The 16,400-nt window shown below is 42.1% G+C and overlaps 1 protein-coding gene across 6 annotated transcripts in view; it reads right to left on the reverse strand.

The window, feature by feature from the left end:
- Nucleotides 1–16,400, reverse strand: part of MTSS1 (MTSS I-BAR domain containing 1) — a 183,633-nt gene that overhangs the window by 144,025 nt on the left and 23,208 nt on the right. For all 6 annotated transcript variants that reach the window (XM_028852901.2, XM_015145964.3, XM_077944013.1 and 3 more), the window contains exons 2-3: nt 13,106–13,167; nt 8,497–8,570 (exon numbers count right to left, since the gene is read on the reverse strand). In XM_028852901.2, coding sequence (XP_028708734.1) covers nt 8,497–8,570; nt 13,106–13,167 — 136 coding nt within the window. The remainder of the gene's footprint in view (nt 1–8,496; nt 8,571–13,105; nt 13,168–16,400) is intronic.

Raw genomic sequence — 16,400 nt, forward strand, 5'->3', positions numbered from 1 at the left:
AAAATTTATAAAATAAAAACACTCTGTATAAATATACAGATTCATTTGTTATTTCCAGTCCTTATGTATAGTGTGAGTTGTAAAAATGCTAAAAATGCATGACACTCTACTGTCCTAGGCTTAATACAAAGACTGAAGTTTCATAGAAAGCATACTCCAAAAAATGACAGCTTTAAAAATGGAAAATGGTAAGACAAACTTCACATGCCTGGGCCATTTTTAAAAAGATGTTTTATTCATCGCAGATGTATATGACTAAATATATTGTGCTAACAAATTAAAATGACGCAAGACAAATTGAAGTGGCAAAACATCAAAATGATGAAACCTAAAGCAGAATGTACATTTACGAATCCATTTAAAACAATAATTTTTACATCACCTCCTGCTAAGGCAATGGCAGCTCTAAAATCTGTGTATAGAAGGCTCAGGAGCTGGGAAATTTATCTTGAAGCTACGCTTATATAATAACCACAGTTTTTAGCTATGTTGCCTATTATTATAAATATCAACCATTTTTATAGATTTTATTTGTATTTTACGTAAGATTGAGATTATAAAAAGTGTTCAATATAGAAAGTATATGGATACACATACATACATATGTGTACACAAACACACACACATATATATACAGTTTAGATAGTTTCTAGAATTTTTTTTTTTTTTTTTGAGACCGAGTCTTGCTCTGTCGCCCAGGCCGGAATAGAGCAGTGCGATCTTGGCTCACTGCAACCTCCGCCTCCCAGGTTTCAAGCAATTCTCCTGCCTCAGCCTCCCAAGTAGCTGGGACTACAGGTGCCTGCCACCATGCCCAGCTAATTTCTGTATTTTTAGTAGAGATGAGGTTTCACCATATTCTCCAGGCTGGTCTCGAACTCCTGACCTCGTGATCCACTCGTCTCGGTCTCCCAAAGTGCTGGGATTACAGGCGTGAGCCACCGTGCCCAGCTGATATGCCTTTTTATTTTTAATCAAATGAAGAAATTTGACTACATTCCCTTATGGTAATATCCAAAGAATTTTCAGTTCCAGACCTGCAAGAAGGGCCTTTTATATGATGTTTTTAATTTGAAAAAAATTGTTTTCAATTTGAGGCTAAAGAGTTTGCTAGGTAGCAATAAGAAGACAGATATTTCAGGTGATAGATACCCCAATTACCCTGATTTGATTTTTTTTTTTTTTTTTTTTTTGAGACAAAGTCCTGCTCCATTACCCAGGCTGGAGTGCAGAGGCATGATCTCAGCTCATTGCAGCCTCCGCCTCCTGAGTTCAAGTGATTGTCATGCCTCAGCCTCCCAAGTAGCTGGAATTAAAGGCCCTCCAGCAAGCTCAGCTAATTTTTTTTATACTTTTAGTAGAGCCAGGATTTCGCCATGTTGGCCAGGCTGGTCTCAAACTCCTGACATCAAGTGATCCATCCACCTCGGCCTCTCAAATGATTTGAACTTTACACATTATATGAATTTATCAAAGTATCATATGTACCCCCATAACATGTAGATTATTATTTACCAATCTTTTTTTAAAAAAAAAAAGTTTGCTAGGTAGAAATACTAAGACTCTAATTACATGAAAGAGTTCTGGGCTTGAACACCAAAGTCAATCCAGAAGTTAAAGGCTAGTGAAGTCTCAATTAAACAATCTGGTTAAAATAAAACTCAGGAGCAAACAAGAGCAGTCTGGCTGGAGCCAGGAAACAACCCAGCTGAGAACCCAAATAACCCAGCACCTTCTCCCCTCAGAGGCAAGATTCCCTCCCCTGCTCCACTCTATCCTTGAAGCAGGGTGGGTGCCTTCTACCTAGCTGTCCCTTGCACCAGAGACTTGACCTCAGGGAGGGGTCACCAAGATTCAAATTCTGAACTCCAGGGAGGAATCCTGCCAAGACCCCATCCCAACAGTCCCTTGCCCAAGAGCTGATGGGCTTCCCACCAGGATCCATGAGGGCTGCATGAAAGTGGAAGCTGCTGTTTGTGCACAGTCATTCATTCAGCAGATGGGTCTGCAGCCTGCTGAAGGCCAGATACTCAGCATCTGGGAATGTGAGTTCCTCAGAAAGGAGCAGGCCCTGTTGGAGGTATTTGCAATCTGGTGGGGAAGGTAGTGACAGCACAGCTAGGGGACCCCTCTAACCCCAGCATGTCCCCTGAGGCCCTGAGCAAGGACCCAGTTTACTTCCTGAAGGGAGACAAAGGTCTCACAAGTGATACAGCTCTTAAACCCCTGGGAGATCCGCAGCAGATCCTCATGCATACAAACAGGGTTAAGAGGGGGAGGGCTGGAAAGGGCATTCTGGGCCTGGAATGCACATGTGCCAGCAGATAGGGATCAAGGGTTTTAAGGGTTTCAGCAAACAGTGAGCAGTTCTTCCTGGGTGCAGTTGCCGGCCATGGGCAGGGAGACGCCATTGGACAGGTGGGTTACAGCAAGATGGCAAGAGGCTTTACAGGACAGCACAAACATACCTCACTGGAGAGCAACATCTCCTGGAAAGCTTTTCAAAATTGGAGATTCTGGGGGCTCACCTAGTTATTCTGATTCCATAGGAGTGACAGGGCCCTGAAATCTGTCCCTTAAAGTGAACTTCTTGAGTATCTGTGATGCCTAATGCCAGATCTGGAGACCATGGCATTTACCAAAATCTGTACTGCAAACGTGTAACACATTTGTAAGAACTAAGCCGTCAGCAATTTTCTTCATCAACCTCAGTGATCCAGACTCACTGACTAAAGCACATGTCTGTTGGTCCACCCTTCGATGCCTGTCCTAGAAGGTCCAGCATCCACCTGCCTTCCTCCTGCACACACTCAAGTCTGAGAAGAGGCCTCAACCCAAATGCCCATCTGTACTTTTCCCTTTTTCTCTTCTAACCTTCTCTCTCCATTATCTTTGGCTTAATCTTGCTTCCTCTACTTCCTTTGTCGTCAGATCAAAAATTGGAAGCTCTAAAGATAATATAGAAAAGGAAATTTACACTGTCCAACTTCATTCATAGTTAATGAGCACCAAGGCAAGATTTAAAACCATAGAATATTAGAGCCAAAAAGAAAAGTACTTGTGATCATCTAGTCTCCTAGACCCTTTATAGGTGGGAAAATGGAAGCCCAGAGAAAGGAAATATTTACTCAAGATCACATAGCTGCAAAGGCACAAAGTCAAACCTACGCATCCCAGATCCCAAGCTAGTGGTTACTCTTACTACTGCATATAGACTTTTGTTATTTCAACTACATAGATTATTTTTTGTGCTACACAGATTTTTTTTTTTAACGCATTCAGGATCAAAATGGGGAATGAAATTTGAACACCTGTAAGCCTGTGGCCTGACACATCAGGGACTTGCGCAGAGTACGGAGTGGATGATACACTCCCTCTTAGTCAGCACTGGCCCATCCTGGCCACTGTGCCATCTGCTTGTGTCAGCAAGGACCGTTGAAGAGCAGTGTTGTGTGACTCTCCTTTTCATCTGCCTCTGTGTGCCTCTGTAATTACTTTTATGGTTTTGAACAACCATCTCAGGAAAGTTTAGATGATAATACATCCAATGCCTGAGGAGGACATTTCAGATTCTCAGAAGGAAGGAAATGGATCCAGGCAGACTAGATCATCTTTAATGTCCAGATTCTTTAAGTTGTTACCCTAAAAAGTAGGCATGATTTTAAGACTGAAAATCAGGATAGCTAGCCTTTATTGAATGTGTACCATGGGCTGGGCTCTGTTCTGAGTAGTTTATGTGTATTAAGTCTTTTTATTCTCACCATAGCCTATGTGGTAGGTATTTATCATCTGTTTCTTAATTTCCTTAATTTTCCTTTTCTTATTTTTTTAAGTAGCCCAGACAAATGCATGCCACTCAGCTCAAACATTCTCAGCTCCTGTGAGAGCCACATGCTGGTCCATTATGGATGTGAAGGAAGCAGAGACTCTGCTCCACAAAGCCTTGGGTTCCATGTCTACCAGATACCTAGAAACCAATTTTTTGTGTCCAATAATACAGAAAATGGTACTTTCATATTTAAAACAAATTGTATATTCATCCAGAGTCTAAAATCAACAAAATATGGAACTCTGCCTAGTGCTAATAATTGGAATTCCATTATAGTTTAATTATTAACACAAATACACACATTATAATATCCACTTACACACTTTCATTTAAAAAACAATGAAAGCAATTAAGTTCTAACATATGTCCACATTCTGTTGAACAATAGGTACATAATGACTAGATTGATTTTGCTCTTATAGTGACTAGTTTGCAAAGTTTTTCCTAAGTAAATTTTATTAATAGCTAGTGCAAAAGATTTCCTATAAAGGACAAAGACCACTCAAAGCTGTTTCCTTTTGGAAACAATATGAGACGCTAATATTTTGGAAACCACAGCAACCTGCTTGCTTGAAATTCTGGGCACTTGCCCAGAAGAGATGTACTTAATAATAATTGTAATTCCCTCCTACCACTTCCATCAAGAGAGACTTAAAAAAAAAAAAATACATGTAAAGGCGCTAAGCAAGGGAGTGAACCAAGGATACTCTTTCTGGAGAGGGTAGATATCAAATCACACACTCTGTTAGAGTCACCGCCTACACCAACCCTAAGCCCAAATCTATTTGCTGCTGACCAAAACAGCTTGAAGCACTTTTTACAGATTATCATTTCCCTGGTGATCCATACATCATTAAAAATAGATCACTTGTAGGACTCCAAAAGGATATATACTTGGGCAGTAATTGCAGCAGACCTTGTAGTAGCAAATACCTGGAGATAACCTAAATATCTATCAATAGAATAATGATTCAGCTGTGCTATATTCAGACAGTGCTATATTCAGAAATTCCATTTGGCCACTAGAAAGAATCAGGTGGATCTATAGGTACTGGAAAGGTAACTATAATATACTATGCTGTAAAAAGCACAGGAACAATGTTTGTCAGGGGCTACCTTCTGAAAAAGGTCACACAGGTATATTTTATTCCATGTGTCATTCCACATGTTGTGGAAAACTAGTTTTTTGGGTTTTTTTCTCCCAGGCATGTTTGTTTATATACGCAAAAACATCTGTAAATGACACTAAACCCAACTCCCGGGAGGGGCGGGGAGGTGGGGAGGGTAGATTTTACTTTACACACTTACTTCAATTTTTTTTTTTTCTTTTGGACACAGAGTCTTGCTCTGTCGCCCAGGCTGGAGTGCAGTGGTACAATCTCGGCTCACTGCAACCTCCACCTCCTGAGTTCAAGTGATTCTCCTGCCTCAGCCTCTCGAGTAGCTGGGATTAAAGGTGCCCGCCCCTATGTCTGGCTAATTTTTATATTTTTAGTAGAGACAGGATTTCACCATGTTGGTCAGGGTGGTCTTGAACTCCTGCCCTCAGGTAATCCACCCGCCTCAGCCTCCCAAATGCTGGGATTACAGGTGTGAGTCACCACACCCAGCCTACTTATTTCAATTTTTTAAACTAAAGAGAATGTTCTATTTTTAAAATTTTTAAGCAAAAATGAATAGAAGTCACTTCTGATACTTATTAAGAAGGATATTCAAGTTTCTCTTATCTCTGTAAAATATACCTTCTTTCTATCACCCATATACTTTTAGGTCATTTGAGAGTTCTCACACTCCCACATTCAATGAAAATAGTAGTACATATGGATTTTAAACAGAAAGTATCTGGCATCACTAAAAATGATCTGAAATCCAATGGTCTAAAAATATGTCAAAGCAACCGGGTATGGTGGCTCACGCCTGTAATCCTAGTACTTTGGGAGGCCGAGGCGGGTGGATCACAAGGTCAGGAGTTCGAGACCAGTCTGGCCAACATGACAAAACCCTGTCTCTACTAAAAATACAAAAATTAGCAAGGCATGATGGTGGGCACCTGTAATCCCAGCTATTTGGGAGGCTGAGGCAGGAGAATCACAAGAACCCGAGAGGCAGAGGTTGCAGTGAGCCAACATCACGCCACTGCATTCCAGCCTAGGTGACAAGAGCAAGATTCTGCCTCAAAAAAAAAAAAAAAAAAAGTCAAAGCACGGGTTTGTTCACTATGAGATTATTTGCCTTTGGTGAAATACATCACCCTCCAAACTACTACTCTACCCCCATCACTTCTGCAGTGAGGCTCTTTGGTTTCTTTGTGCACAAATAATGGCTGTTTTCCTTCCCTTCAAAGATGACAATTTCCAGACCCTGCAGTGCCCCGCCAGGAACCATTCTGGGAGCAGCATCTTCAAAATCCCAGGTTCCCACTACAGGAACTTATGGACAATCTGGGGATCTCTTTCCAGTCCATCTATAGGATCCATCCAAGAATTAAACATTAAAATATAAAAACATTATTATCACAGAGCCTCAAACATGCAATGCCAGATATCTAAGTTCCTTAAAACAGTAGAGCAGCTTTCTTAAAAAAAGACACATTCTGGGCCAAGCACGGTGGCTCACGCCTGTAATCCCAGCACTATGGGAGGCCGAGGTGGGCAGATCACTTGAAGTCAGGAGTTGGAGACTAGCCTGGCTAACATGGTGAAACCCCATCTCTACTAAAAATACAAAAATTAGTTGGGCATGGTGGCACATGCCTGTAATCCCAGCTACACGGGAGGTCGAGGCAGGAGAATTGCTTGAATCTGGGGAGGTGGAGGTTGCAGTGAGCCAAGACTGCACCACTGCATTTCAGCCTGAGAGGCAGAGTGAGATTCTGCCGGAAAAAAAATTAAAAAAAAAAAAAAACCTATTCTAATGGCTATTACAGAAAGATATCAATATGGCTGGCAAGTCCAGTTCCACACACTGCTGAAGTAGAAGAAAATATAAAATGCAATACTATTGCCCCTGCAATGGTTTGCATATTAAGTTCCTCTTTACGGCTGTATTTTCTCAAGTTTCTATAACAGACACACATAAGCTATGGAATTTTGTTAAAGGACTTTTAAAAAGATACTGGATAAGATCCACACCAAGTTGACATACTGGATGAGGAAACCATGGTTCTAATTTCTCTGCTGCATTCTCCAAGGGAACGTTGTAAAACCCTGTTAACTCCCTGAGTGAACTGCTCGCTCTTCTATATTCCCCTAGCACTTTGTTCTACAACTATTACCATACCAAACATATTATTTCTATGCTGAAATTCTTTATTTATACATCTCATTTTCCCCACTCAATTGTAAGCCCCTCCAGGACAAGGAGAGTCATATTGCTTCTTGTGGTCCCATGACAGTGCCTGAAATAAAAGGAGTTTGTTCAATGAATGAGAAGCGTTCTTGCTGCAAATTCATTCAAATATTTAATTAAGCACCTGTGATAAATGAGTATCACTGCACTGAAGGTACCCATCAGGTGGTTCGGAGAAACTTTCATGTGCCTGGGAGCAGTCCCCAACACTTGCTCCTACAACCCAAATTTACCAATGTCACCACGACAATGAAAAGAACAGGCCCATAGCTGCCGGTGCAACAAGGAGACCCAGAAAGACAACGCAAAGTAAGAGGCAGGAGAGAGTAGCTGCATTGCAAGGAAAAGGAAAGCACACTCCTCCCTTTGAATAGGGGAACCGTCTGTTACTGGACATGTTGCATGCATTTCTTTTCTTTTCTTTTCTTTTTTTTTGAGACAGAGTCTCACTGTTGCCCAGGCTGGAGTGCTAATTTTTGTATTTTTAGTAGAGATGGGGTTTCGCCATGTTGGCCAGGTTAGTCTCGAACTCCTGACCTCAAGTGATCTACCTTGGACCTCTTGCCTCGGCCTCCCAAAGTGCTGGGATTACAGGCATGAGCCACTGCACCCAACCATAATGTTGCATTTCTAAAGATGGTCCGGCATACAGGGCATTCATTTTCTTTTTATACTTTTCACATGTTATAAATAACCTTTATATGATTCAGTACTTGCTAAAGCCATTAAATTTTTTTCATTGATTTAATAAACACACTGTAAACATCTCCTATGCTCTAGGCACTATGTTTTGGGGTTTCAGACGTGAGTAAGTCATAGTCTCTATCTCAACAGGTTTGCAGTCAAATGTGAGGGACACATAAATAGATACAACGCAATGAGATCCTTATTTTAAAAGGGTTCCTCATTTTATGGAAACTCAGAAAAATGGTCTATCCAATCATTCATACTGCTTCCCATTCCACGAGCAAACAAGGAAAACCCATGGAAGGAGGAAAACGCAAATTGCAACCAAAGGCATAGCTCAAGCTTTCACAACCAGCACATCATTAAAGTGATCAAAAAATCCATCAAGCCAACCCGTGCAGAAACGGTGGTTCACTTTCTTCCTTTTTCATTCTTCTTCACATGTGCTTTATTATCCGGAAAACTAGTTGCAACTTCTAATATATGGAATCCCACAGAGTTTTAAAAAATGGGAAAATACGAGTCAGCTCAGCTCTGATAACTTAAGCTGCATCTTCTTGTGCAGCCACCCAAGGGAAAGAAACCACGTGCTGAATGCAGTTAACGCTGGGAGTCAGCCTCCATCTGCTTACCACGTGTGTTGGTGGCCATGTCAGCCACTTTCTGAAAGGCGTCCAAGAAGGCAGCTGCTGCTACTACTGTTGTCCTAAAATGCAAACAGATAACAAAAGCATGAGGAATGTCTCTCCCTAGCAAATTCATTACTGCTCAAGGCCTAAAACCTCTAAGGAGTACATGTAACCTTCCTCCAGAAATAACTCAACTGAGCATGGACAATCATTGGCTTGTTGAACCCACTTTTTCCCAAGTACTCCACTCGAATAACATCCAGTTCATTTGGTGCTAAACGCTAGTAGCCCTTCCCATTCCATTTCATCTGACTGTATATAAAACCATTACCAGGGCCAGGCGTGGTGGCTCACCCCTGTATTCCTGGCACTTTGGGAGGCTGAGGGAGGTGGATCACTTGAGATCAGGAGTTCAAGACCAACCTAGCCAAGATGGTGAAACCCCGTGTCTACTAAAAATACAAAAAATTAGCCAGGCATGGTGGCACGCACCTATAATCCCAGCTACTTGGGAGGCTGAGGCAGGAGAATCACTTGAGCCCAGGAGGCAGAGGTTGCAGTGAGCCGAGATCACGACACTGCACTCCAGCCTAGGTGACAGAGCAAGACTCTGTCTCAAAAAACAAACAAACAAACAAAAAAACCTATCACCAGGCAAAATTTTCTACAGGAGGAAAACAGGCATTTCTACCTAAAAGAAAAAATAAAACATTAAAAAATAGAAGCGGTAGAGGTGAAATTAATTTTGGAGTAGGAAAGCAATATATACATATACACATCAGTTGGGGGAAGGAATCTGGAAGACAGATCATGTAGTTCAAACAGTTCGTTTTTAGGAATAGGAAAACGGAGGCCACAAATACAAGGCCACAAACACAGCCCTAGTTCATACCAGAGCTGGGCCAAGTATCCCAGCCTCATGACTCACAGGCTTAGGCTTGACTCACTATAAAACAAGATCCTGGCAGTGTGACTTTTCTCCCTAGATCCTGGTTATAATGAAACTGAGATACTACTGTTTCAACCGAATCTGCCAAATTCCTACAAGTTGAGAATGAGGAGAAGGTACTATAGTCATTTATGTCCTAGAAATTATTCTGGGCTCTTCATATTTTTTTGGACACAAGATGCTCTGAGCCCTCTGTGGTCTACTGGTTCCAAGAGTCATGATCTAAGGCACCATTCAGTGTAGTCAACACTCCAAGCCAGGGCCATGGCTTCCACACAAACAAGTCCTAGAACTTGAATTCAAGGACTTTACAATCAAACTTGTAACTAAGTATTAGTTTTCAAGTATTTCTTATATAACTCCAGTCTTTATTGAGTGTTCCTAACAATGCAAAGTTGCTGAAGGAAGAATAACAATAAGGACTTGAAAGGGAAGATTTCAAAATAGAGAAAAATGAAACCAGCTGTAGTGGCTCATGCCTGTAATCCCAGCACTTTGGAAAGCTGAGGTGGGAGGATCACTTGAGCTCAGGAGTTTAAGACCAGCCTGGGCAACATACTAAGACTCCATCTCTACAAAAAAAAAAAAAAAAGTGTTTTTAAATTAGCCAGGCACAGTGGTGCATGTCTGTAGTCCCAGCTACTCAGGAGGCTGAACCGGGATGACCACTTGAATCCAGGAGGTCAAGGGTGCAGTGAGCCATGGCTGCACCACTGTACTCCAGCCTAGGTGACACAGCAATACCCTCTCTCAAAAAGAAAAAGAAAAAAGAAAGAAAAAGGGAAAGGAATGGCCTTTAAACATCAGCAACAGTAGCTTTGAAACAAAAGGTTCCTGGAAGGTGCTGGAAGTAGATCCTGGGAAAATCTAGGCAACAGTCCCTTAGAGCCAAACTTCAGAATGAGGCCTGTTATTTTCCAGTAGAGCAAGAAAACATTCTGCTCAACATTTTTAAAAATAATGACATACACATACAGAAAACCACTTTGAAGCATATTTTTTAAAGAGTTGACATCAAACACAAACCCTGGAAAAATTAGCTTTATCAAACATCTTGGGATTTATAAATAGCTGGTTCTGATTTACAATTAATATCTGACACAATGGCTGGATTTATTCTCATCCAACTCAACGCCAATCATCCAAATTTAATGAACCAGCTGTAGAGGTGTCTTGTGTATTACACGGTCACCAGGGCTCCACTGAAAATTAGGATGGTGATCAATTTCGAGGCTTTTAAATGGCAGTCATATTTCACTGTCTGACATAGTCACAAGACATCTTGGCCCTCTCTGATGGGGCAGAGCAAACTTGTAACCAACAGAAACACAAAGGAGTGATTCAGCTTAAATACACCAAAGCGTCTATGCCTCTTCTGCGATCTAAACTTCATCCTTTCTCTAATACACAAAATTAAACCATGTGCATGAGGCCTCTATATTGCTCTCAGTCCTGTACTATTAGTTTAACAAAATAATAAAGAAATGGTCCCTGCCTTCAGGACAAAATATTGTTTAATAATATAAAATGTATCCTGCACCAATAGGGATAAGTTAAGATTACTTTAAATTTTACTTAATATGTTTAAGACAGCTGATCCGTTCATTACTTTAAGCTTCAAGATCCTTACTGACAAAAGGGGAAGACAACAATTTTCTTGGTCTACCCTGAAAGCCTGCCAGACAGTTAAATGAGGCTGAATCTTAAAAAAGTAGAGGGAAATATATTTAAATGTTTTACTGTATTACTACAGGAGGAGACCTCCCACAGGATGGAGATGAAGTTACCTAAAATAAATGGTAATCATGGCAGACATGGAGGTGGGAGTAGATACAGCTAAATAAGGTGAGGCTGGTGAAGGACTCAGGTGAGGAGCCCTGAATCCTGAGCAGGGGAGGTGGTATCTGATCCAGCAGAAAGTAATTACAAGCGCTTAAACAGGGCTTAAGTACAGGACTTGACAACTGGGGAAGGTGCGGTATTCCAAGTTCATTGTCCGTCTGAGGCTCCAGTTCATGGATAGAAATCCCAGGCCCCAAACAAAACTGAAGGAATAGAAGAAAAAAGACGCACCCTTCCCGAGTTCTTTAGTCTATAGTGCGCCATGGACCCTCCAGTCCTATGGCTAACACTCTGGGCAGTGACCCCTGGTGTCCACAGGCAAAGGCCCGAGAGCATCACATCACCCCCTCCCACCTCTCTGTCGTCCACATGGCTATTCATCCTGGAAAACCCCTGCCTGGCCTGCTCTCTCTGAACCTTTATCTTCCTCCATCCAAACCAGCCAATGTCATCCCCTAAATGCCGTGAACCAGGACCATCAAAATAATTCCTTTTTAAAATGTCCTGTCCTTCATGAAGCACCCACTAAGTGTAATTGCATCCCTTCACCACAATGATTTAAAAGGGTAGAGCTTTAACAAGAAGATGCCGACATATTTTCTATTTCATGTCACATGATACGTGAACAAGCACGAGACTAGGCGATCACAGCCCCTTAGAGCTCAGCACTGGATCCTGTTTAGGCAGCTTTACGGAGGCATAATTTACATACCATAAAATACACCCTTTTTCAGGGTATGAGTCAATGATTTTTAGTAAATTTGGAGTTGTTCAACCATTACCACAATCCAATTATAGAACATTTCCACCAACCCAAAAGATCCATCTTACCCACTTGTCACTCTCCTTCTTCACCCTGTCCCCAGGCAACCACTGATTGACATCACTCTATAGATATGCTTTTGATAGATATTTCATGTAAATGGAATTATACAATAGTCAACACAAGGTTTTATTTTATTTTGTTATTTTATTTTATTTTAGACGGAGTCTTGCTCTTGTCGCCCAGGCTGCAGTGCAATGGCATAATCTCGGTTCACTGCAACCTCCGCCTCCCAGGTTCAAGCGATTTTCCTGCTTCAGCCTCCCAAGTAGCTGGGATTACATGCACCCGTCACCATGCCCAGCTAATTTTGTATTTTTAGTAGAGACGGGGTTTTGCCATGTTGGCCAGTCTGGTCTCGAACTCCTGACCTCGTGACCCGCCTACCTCAGTCTCCCAAAGTGCTGGGATTACAGGCATGAGCCACCACACCAGTTTTAAATTCTAATGTGGAGTTAAAAAAAACCAACACAAGGTTTTAAACTCTGTATGTGGAGAGGCAGTAAGCAGAATGGAGGAGAACATGGACTCAAGCCAGAGAACCAAATCCTTGCTCCGCCATTTACTAGTGATGTGACTATGGATAAGTTATTTAACTTTCCTGTGCCTCAGTTTCCTCATCAGTAAAATGGGGATAATAATAGCATGTACCTCATGGGGTTATGAGATTTAAACAAGTTAACAAATGCCTGGCACATAGCGAGCAACACAGAAATGTTACCTGTTGCTACCTTACATACAGTACTTACCTCATTTGACTCTCAAAATTCCTATGGAAGGAGGCAAAGCAGACATGAATGAGTCCCATTTTACATATGGGAATCAGGGCCCAGGATATATGGCTACAGGTGATCATGCTCCAATCAGAACCCACCGCATGCTTCCCTATCTGTAGCACTTCCTGAATCAACCCTAATCAATCTGCATTTTGGTCTGTCCCACTCCATCCTTGTCTGAGGATGTTGTCCTTTTCCTGTAGAACACATGCTTCTACTTACCGAAGCTGGGACTGCAGCTTTCCTGCTTTGTTTATGAAATCTTCCCAAACTGGATAGCTCCCCTGCGACAAATCAAAGATATCAGTAAGTCACACTGCGACAGACATCTGATTACTACATTAACAGAACACCCAATTCCAATCATGCAGGGAACAATCTGTGTATGTTCTCTTCCTTTGCAGGTCTGCGATATGTTTCCTGGATTCTATATACATGTATTGGCTCAGGAATCAGTTTAGAATGTGCTCAGTTCCTGTAATCTTGTAAATACTACAAACATCAACTGAACTAGTTTGGCAGAACCTCACACATACACTTTTGAGTTGTTAGATGGTGGATCCAAATTTAAGGTGTACAGAACATGTAAGGCTCCACCCTGAACCACCTGCTCATGCAACATGGCCCTGGCTGTTCTCCCCCTTGCCCCAAACAGCACAAAGGAGGGAACCGGAGTGATTAGGGCGCTTCCCCAGGACAGGTGGTTACAGAAAGCATTAATTAGACTATCAGACTCTCAAGGTTGGAAAGTTACCTAATGCAGCAGCTCATCTGATGGCTTAAGCCCAACACCTAGGGACAGCATAGCAACAGGTGGTTCCCCAACACACTTCAGCTAGCAGGGAACTCATCACCTTCCCAGGGTAGCCCATTTTCAGCCACCCTGTCCTTGATGTTTATGTAGTTCTAGCTGTAACCTTCTGGGAGCCCTCAGTTAAGATCAATAATCCTGCTTCCACATGAAGTCTTTTCAAAATTCATTTTCACATCCAACCCCATTTCTCCCCGGGACCCTGCTTCACACCCCGACAGCATCCCAGAAACACTCATCGTGTCTCTCTACTCTTCCTCTAAGTATGGTGCACAGACACAAACTCAAATCTGCAGGTGCAAGTCCGACAGGGCAAAGCAGAGCGGGGACCGACATCTCCCTTCCTACACATGTTAAATTTATATCAAGATCAAACAGCCCACCAACCAAGAGGTGACTCAAAATCAACCCAGAAAAGGTGAAACAATGGGCTAAGTGGTATGTGGCATTGATCATTTAAGTACAGAACTAAGGGCCGGGCGCTGTGGCTTACAGCTGTAATTCCAACACTTTGGGAGGCCAAGGTGGGTGGACCGCTTGAGGCCAGGAGATCGAGATCCTCCTGGCCAACGTGGTGAAACCTAGTCTCTACCAAAAATACAAAAATTAGCCAGGCATGGCGGCGCATGCCTGTAGTCCCAGCTACTCAGGAGGCTGAGGCATGAGAATCACTTGAGCCTGGGAGACAGAGGTTACGGTGAGCTGAGATCACACCACTGCACTCCAGCCTGGGCAACAGAGCAAGACTCTGTCTCAAAAAACAAAATAAAATAAAATAAAATAAAATAAAACAAAACTAAGACTAAACAACTGGGGATTATGTTTTCAGAATAGAGTGTAAATGTTATGAACCTTGACAAGGTAAAAACAATATATGCTACCTCTTGGTTTTCTTGTTAAGGAAAGGAGGAAGAAATTATAATGAGGTTAATCAACTCATCTTTCATTACAGAAGCCCAATCAAAACTGTTTAAAACTGCAACCCAGCTAAAACATAACAGTTTTACCTTCCTAATGGTATTAATCATCATTTTTTCTTACCCTTAGAGCAGATTCTCAGCCTCAACACTACGGACATTTGGGGCCAGAAAATTCTTTGTCTTGGGGGCTGTCCTGCACATTTAAGATGTTTAGCAGTATCCCTATCTTCCATTGACTAGATGCCGGTGTTCCCCCACCCCCTATTTGGGACAATCAAAAATGAGACATTGCCAGATGGCCCCTAGGGGACAAAATCACGCCCAGTCAAGAACCACTGCTTTAAGGCACATCTGAGAAATCAATTTAAAGAAAGTTATGAAGAACCAATTACAGTATTACTTCACTTCAGTTTCATTTTCTTCTGCTAAATAAGTACAACCAAGTATGTTTTTTCAAAAGATCATGCATAGCACTCATTATAACAAGGAACACCTTGTTATAGAATTGCCTATTTATTTACTTCTGTAGCTGTCAATTCTGTCTGAAAACGTACATAATCTGGAAAATTGTCTACAAAATATTAAAACAGGTTACTTCTGGGAGTTAAAATCTGGACCAATGTGTTGCTTTCTCCTTTGTACTTTCCTTTATGGCTAGAGTCTTGTGAGTTTTCTTTATAAGGGTCATGTATCATTTTAATGAAAACAATAAAGTCACTACATTTTTTAAAACTTCAGATCAAATTAGAGGTTCTGGTAACAACAGCACCATGAATTTACAATCCACCCAAACTCTAAAGTCTGTTTCACACATGCTGCTAGATTACATCCATCAGTTCTGCCTTCATGCATTTGAGACCTGCTTGGCCCAAGTGCAGGTTTCTGGATTTATTCCTCTAAGTGGCAATTCGCCCCTACGGAAAACTAAGTTACAGCTGGGCAAGAATCCTGGCTGGCTGGCTCCTGGCAGAGGCCCTTTGGCAGCTACACCTGAGCTACTGTCAACCAACACCTGTGTGAGGGTCTTGTCCCCCCCCCCCCGCCCCCCTCCCACCGACATCGCCTCCATCCCCAGTGTGTGCCCTGGGAGTTACTTCCACCCAAGAGCAAAACTGTATATTAACTTATGTCAAATGAAAACTTGTGAGAGCTCAGGCTATCATTGAAGGCCCATCAAGACATAGTGGAAACTCCAATTATGATATCCAACATACATATCATTTTTTTAATCCAGTCTTTGTACACCTATATCCAATTAAAGAGATAAGGGCCAAGATCAGAGTCCTCAGGATGGCCACTGGAGATCTCTGTCCAGAGGGACAGCAGTTGGCACCTCTAAGAACACAAAGGCTCAAGCAACCAATAGCAGCTTCATCTGACCATTCCTTCTCTTTCTGAGCCACAAGACATGACGAAAAGCTTTCGGAGAAATCTGAGCACATTCAGAAACACTGCTCACCTACTTCTAGGCAAAGGTGCCACCATCTCTCAGCTACACAGGGAAGAAGGACCAGGGAGCCAGACTCTCCTCTCTCAAACACCAACCACTCCCATTCAGGGAGGCCTGGAGAAATATTATTAAGATGATCAAAGTATTTCTTAAGAAAAAGGTGGGCCGGGGCAGTGGCTCACACCTGTAATCCTAGCACTTTGGGAAGCCGAGGCAGGAGGATCACTTGAGCCCAGGAGTTCGAGACCAGCCTGGATAACATGGCGAGACCCAATCTCTTAAAAAAAAAAAAAAAAAAAAAAAAACCCAGGCCAGTCACAGTGGCTCACACCTGTA

Source organism: Macaca mulatta, chromosome 8 (assembly GCF_049350105.2).
Source record: "Macaca mulatta isolate MMU2019108-1 chromosome 8, T2T-MMU8v2.0, whole genome shotgun sequence".
NCBI lineage: Eukaryota > Metazoa > Chordata > Mammalia > Primates > Cercopithecidae > Macaca > Macaca mulatta.